This window comes from Antrostomus carolinensis, unplaced genomic scaffold (genome assembly GCF_000700745.2).
Source record: "Antrostomus carolinensis isolate BGI_N321 unplaced genomic scaffold, ASM70074v2 scaffold49572, whole genome shotgun sequence".
Lineage (NCBI taxonomy): Eukaryota > Metazoa > Chordata > Aves > Caprimulgiformes > Caprimulgidae > Antrostomus > Antrostomus carolinensis.
In genome coordinates this window covers 4,950-10,727 of record NW_010298563.1, presented here as the reverse complement: position 1 = coordinate 10,727, position 5,778 = coordinate 4,950, and the positions used below count along the sequence as shown (strand labels likewise).

Here is a 5,778-nt window from a genome sequence, read left to right as displayed (position 1 = left end):
TACTGGGGGGTACTGGGACATGCCCCACTGCCAGCTGATGCCAGTGAACCCCTTTAAAAAGGGCTGCAGGTGTTCAGCTGTAACCACAAGCAGGGAAACGACCCCACTAACAGTTCCTCCATCCTATGCAGCTAAAAACTTGCTCTAATATCTGTCACTTTCAAGTTCTCTTAGTAAATAGTCACCAAATGCGCAGGCTGGGCAGAAAATACTGCTGTGACTTATTTATGAGCTTAACTGAAATGGGAAAAAGAAGTACTTTTAAAGTTTTTTGGGTGAAACTCAGCAAGGCAGGCATGCTGAGAATCAGAGATCTGAAATGCACTGTACGTACCTGTGTGGCTTCTATGTCGATGACCTTGTAAGATAACTCCTCTGGTCTAGTCAGTGCAGCGTGTCTTGATTAAAAACAGGAAAAGAATGCTTAATCTCATGAAGATGTACAAGTAAATATAAAAATCAGACTTCATGAGGCTCCTGTAGGCATGAAGTTTGGACAACATCCCTATTCCTACTAAGCAAATTAATGGATTGACCCCACTTTGCAGACTTTTCCCTGTCATAGAGTTTTTTTTTATGCTAAGTGTAGAACAGCAAGAGTATCTCTGTAGTTAAGATTAAAAGTAGGTACAAACATTCTGCAGCTCACCTAATGAGAATTCTCATTTTGCTTGTGCTCCCTGCCAGGAGGGGGCTATGGTGTCCCAGCCTGTGGGGCTCATCACCTCCATCAGTTCTATTCTTATCTCTGGAATGTGGAGATGCACTTGGGGGAGAGGAGAGCTGAAAGGGCTGAAGGGATGTCTCTGTTCCATGGGACAGAGCTAAGCACAGATGTCACCTGCTGCTGGTTGCCAGTGTCACTTAGAACACAAGGCCACACATCTCAGGAGACACCACTAAGGGAAATGGCTCTCCTTGCCAACAGCCATAATAAAAAGGTCAAGGCAGAGAAACTGCTCCTCTGTTGTTCCTGAACCATCTGGACCAGAATTTTTAAAAAATGCTAAAAAACCTGCTATTCTGTCCCTAAAACTGTTAAGGGGCAGCTTTAGTCTCCAGGGCTGTCCACGTGGCACCACATCACAAACCCCAAACCAAGAAGGACTCGAGCATACTCTTCCTCCTCGTCGGTTCTGAACAAATTCAGTCGAAATCCTGTCTCACTGCCACCAGCTGTCTTCGTGTCCAGACCTCCCAGCAGCCTGGCCAAAAAGTTCAGTTCTTCTTTAGCAAGAGGGTTAGGGACTATATTCTCCTGCACAAAACAGCAATGGGTTCATTGGTCAGGTTACCAGGGAGATGAGGACTGTAGTAATTTTTGTGTTTTCTGATATAAATGTTCTTCAGAGTGATATAAATACATTTCTGTGTTGTTAATGGTACAGATTGTGCAGATAACTAGTAATTATCAGCTATAAATTTAAAATGGTTGCTTGAATTTATAGACCCAGGACAAGATAATTTTCCAGCTAAATTGAACAGCTGAGAAATCTGTAAAACCAGCTTTCTGTTTTCTGAAGAGATTAAAATAGGAATTGCATAAGCCTGTGTGTAAGATTCTTTAGAAAAACGTGCCCTTCCCCTAGCTTGAAAGGGACAGTGGAGGATTGGATGGGGCTCTGAGAAGAACAACAGAATAGGTTCCCCTGAAGTTATCCTGAAACTGTAGACTAAAAAGATGGTTATTGTTTCCCTGAGAAAGGAGATGAACAAAGGGGAAGACAGTGCAGCTGTACAGTAAATGATTTGGAGATGATGGATGTAGGTGTTTCATTCAGTGACCTCATCTATTAAGAGATGAGGGAGGCAGAATTAAAACCTGGTGGACGTGGTCAAACTGCTCAAAGGACACAATCCCACCACGTCTGACCGGCTGCAGGACCCAGTGACACAGAGCAGGTAGCAGATTAACCCGTGATGGGAACAGAACACTGACCTTTGCATGGGATGCTGAGTTTTTAGATGATCCTGACATGTGGGTCTCTACTGGCCGACTAACACTGTACCTAGAGGGAAAAACACGAGAGGGAGAGCAGCCTGTTACTTGTGTGAGACACAGGGACAGAGGAAGCAGCACAGGATCTATGATTTTGTGATATTTTTCTGAAGACTGTAAATAACTGAAAGAAGAAGTTACAGCTCAGTTTTATGGAGTACTGAGGCATTAAAACATGTGAGTGAAAGCTGTAAGAAAGAACATTGCTCTCCTTCTTGGAATGGAAAAATCACGTTAAGACAAACATGAAGAAAAGATTTCTTGAATGCAGTTAAAATTAAATTACATTTCACGTAATATGATGAGAACACTCTTTACTCAGCTCTGCTGTAGACATAAATCAAACTTTTGCTCTTTTCTACAGCTCTTTACATGCATCTGTCCGCATGTGTTCTGTTTCAGGACATCACTTTGTAAAAAAGTCAAGCTGATAATAGTGAAAGAAGCAAAAATACACAAGGCTGGAGATGTGCTTCTGAACAAATCCATAACCATCAACATGTACTTCATGTTTCTATGCAGGACAAACATTACTTACATATTTGTTCCAAGTTTGAGGACTCTGTCTCCATAAAGATCAAAAGATCCTTCCCTTTGTGGAGGAACATAATTTCCATCAGTGGTGAACTCGGTTCTTTTAACTTCATCTCCATTGCGATCAAACATCCTTAAAAACAAGTCATTATTGACACATATTTAGTAGTTTTATTACTGACTTTCAGTAGTGAACTTCCTCTGCTTACTGCACAAGAAAAAGGGGAGTAAAAACCTATTCAGCATGTTGGTAAATGCCTGTTTTACAGGATAAATGACTAATAGCTGATTTAGTGGAACAGGGAATGCCAGGAACAGCTCAGTACTTCATTGCTGGGTGACTTAGTCCCAAATCCTTCCCTTTAAATGCTGCTTACTGGAGGACCAGCTATCCATGCAACACGAGTGACAGTCTAAGCTCGATTCAAATTAGACCCTTGGGACTGAATGTTCCTCCGTGAGCAGCCACACGTGCCCAGCACTGCAAACAGTGTAAGTGCTGGTTCAGAACTCACCTGATGAGTCCTGGAACTTCCGTACCCCAGGGAACGGGGCCCGATATTGGCAGCACAAAGCGACCGTTAGAGTTTTGCACTTTATCCTTCAGAAAAATAGAGACCTGCAAAAGAATATTCCACCTTGAGAAAATCAGTGACATATCTTCTGATCTGAACTCCTTGAATTCTGACCCTGCAGCCTTCCTGCCTAGAGTGGGGTAGGTTTCCTAGAGTTTCCTAGAGACAGATTCTGAGTTTCATACCAAGTTTCTACTAAAATGAAAAACATATTTATCAACTAGCACATCTGCACTAGTAGAGATTCCTTTTTTCATAACATTTTTGAATTATTGAGTATTATTGTAGTAGATCTGCTCAATTTGGGAAATTTTGAAGACTGAAATTACAAGCACATCAAGATGACTGAAAAGCATAAGCAACAAAACCAAACCTACAGGGTAATTATAACAAGATGCTTTCAGACTCCAGCCACAAACTCCCTTTCATTCTTACTGACTAGTTGCATTGGGCTCTTACCCTTATGTGCATGTCCTGAAAAAAAATGAGGAGTGTTTGCCTGATGAGCTGAAATTCACCAGCAGATAGACAGCCATAGGTCTGGAAAAGAAAAACCACTGTGTCAGGTCCATGTCCAACCCAGGTAAAGATGGAAACAGGTACATAGAACACTGCTGGCCAAAAATGGTACATGTGTGGCAGGGGAAGCAGAAATGATACAAGGGGGGCTGCTGGTCATTATCAGTAATTATTATCCGTGACTAATAGTCTGATTTAATTTCTGCTGAAGACAGTGGAGACTTTGGCTGAATTAGCAATGTATTGATTTAAACTGGGACAGCAGAAAAATAACACTTGTCTCATAGACACCTGCTCCTCCAGAAGCCCTTTGGAAACATTTCATGACTTCCTAGAACTTTTAAGTTTTTATTCACTGGGACACTCATATTCTTTATCCAAAGAATTACAGCAGCTACAAGAGCAAAAGCTGCTAACCAGGAGGCCAATTTGTTTCCCTCAGGTTAAAAAGAGGGGCAGGTTATTTGCATGGTTCTCTGAGGCTGAGAACACACCAACCTCCACACTTGATACAGCACTTACTGCTGTAGTATTTAATCTCTAAGATTAGCTTGAAAGAGGGGAAAAGAAAAATAATCTCAAACCACAGTGTGTCCCACCATTTTTTCTAAGGATTCTTACTTCAATCAGCTGTCGGAAAGTTTCATCCACCTGGTTGAGAATGGCAGGAGAATCGTGTACAAAATCTTTGATGGCATCCAGGTGATTGAATGTGACCAGCAGAATGTCTTTGGGGCGAGGGCACAGCAGCACTTGGTACTTGAAAGCCATGGTCATAAGGTCGTACAGCTGGAAAGTAACACGGGGAAACGTTGGTTCCCTCACGACACAGAGAGCGACGCCGCTCAGGTAATTTCACACTGATGTAGAAAGGGATTTAGACACTTAGGCTGGCACCTGCCTATGGAAAGAATCATAGAATGGTTTGGATTGGAAGGGACCTTAAAGATCATCCAGTTCCAACCCCCCTGCCAGCAGCAGGGACACCTTCCACTAGACCAGGTTGCTCAAAGCCTCATCCAACCTGGCCTTCAACACTTCCAGGGAGGAGCAGCCACAACTTCCTTGGGCAACCTGGGCCAGTGTCTGACCACCCTCACAGTGAAGAACTTCTTCCTAATATCTCATCTAAACCTCCCCTCTTTCAGCTTAAACCCATTTCCCCTTGTTTTGTCATTAGTTGCCCTTATGAAAAGTCCTTCCCCAGCTTTCTTGTAGCCCCTTCAGGTACTGGGAGGCCGCTATAAGATCTCCCCGGAGCCTTCTCTTCTCCAGGCTGAACAGCCCCAACTCTCTCAGCCTGTCAAGAAAGAAGAACCATTTCAGCTTTGTTTGCTGAGAAAATAAGATCTCTGCAATCACACTGTCAGCCCTCCTGACAATGACACCGACACCTGGCAGAGGTCTCACAGGTAACCAAGCTCCTACTGTTTTTTGAGGGTTTTTTTGTTTGGTTATTTTTCAAATTTCTCCACTGGATATACTGTTTGCAGGAAAAATTCCAACACCTGCAACTGCAAAATAGTGTCAATACAGGAACACATTTATTTATACACACACATAGGTGTATATTTTTAACATATATATTACTGAACCTCTTAAAATCAAACATGTAGCTATTAAAGCAGAAATATTTAGTTCTGAAGTATCTGATACTACCAGAGATCTCACCAAAGCTGCCTTGGCTGAGAATCATTTTTACAAAGAAAGCTGTTACAAAATGCTTCGGAATTACAGTGATGTGAAGCCACACACTAATTATCACCATCAGAAACTGGTGAACTGTGGAAGCACAGCACGGCCAGGACCGGGCAGGGGCTCCTTTACCTTGTCCATGCTCGCCTGGTTCAGTCTCATGATGGAAGCATGAGCCAGCCGGTCGTACACTGTGCGCAGAGCTTTCTTGGAATAGAGTTCCTGTGGTTTAAACAGCTCTTCCATAAATTTTTTATTGAACATGGTTGCGATGATGTCATTCATAACTGCAAAGACAAAGAGTCTCTGGTTTTTGCTTCAGAAACTGCACATTCATCTGATTTGTTCCACACTGAGAACTCGGACACTGACATGAATGCTCACCTGTGAACACCAGGTACAGGGCCACAAAGGGAAAAAGGAGGAGGAACTTCACTCCTTAATGTCAACATTTTT

General features: G+C 42.7%; 1 protein-coding gene across 1 annotated transcript in view; it reads right to left on the bottom strand.

Moving 5' to 3' along the window:
* Window positions 1-334: 334 nt before the first annotated feature.
* OSCP1 (organic solute carrier partner 1) overlaps window positions 335-5,778 on the bottom strand; it is a gene marked incomplete at both ends in the record, with an annotated part of 8,903 nt that continues 3,459 nt past the window's right edge. Inside the window, 8 exons of the mRNA XM_010162466.1 lie at window positions 335-398; window positions 1,119-1,258; window positions 1,940-2,009; window positions 2,538-2,666; window positions 3,049-3,152; window positions 3,568-3,648; window positions 4,249-4,416; window positions 5,455-5,609. Of these exons, the coding sequence (XP_010160768.1) occupies window positions 335-398; window positions 1,119-1,258; window positions 1,940-2,009; window positions 2,538-2,666; window positions 3,049-3,152; window positions 3,568-3,648; window positions 4,249-4,416; window positions 5,455-5,609 (911 nt within the window). The remainder of the gene's footprint in view (window positions 399-1,118; window positions 1,259-1,939; window positions 2,010-2,537; window positions 2,667-3,048; window positions 3,153-3,567; window positions 3,649-4,248; window positions 4,417-5,454; window positions 5,610-5,778) is intronic.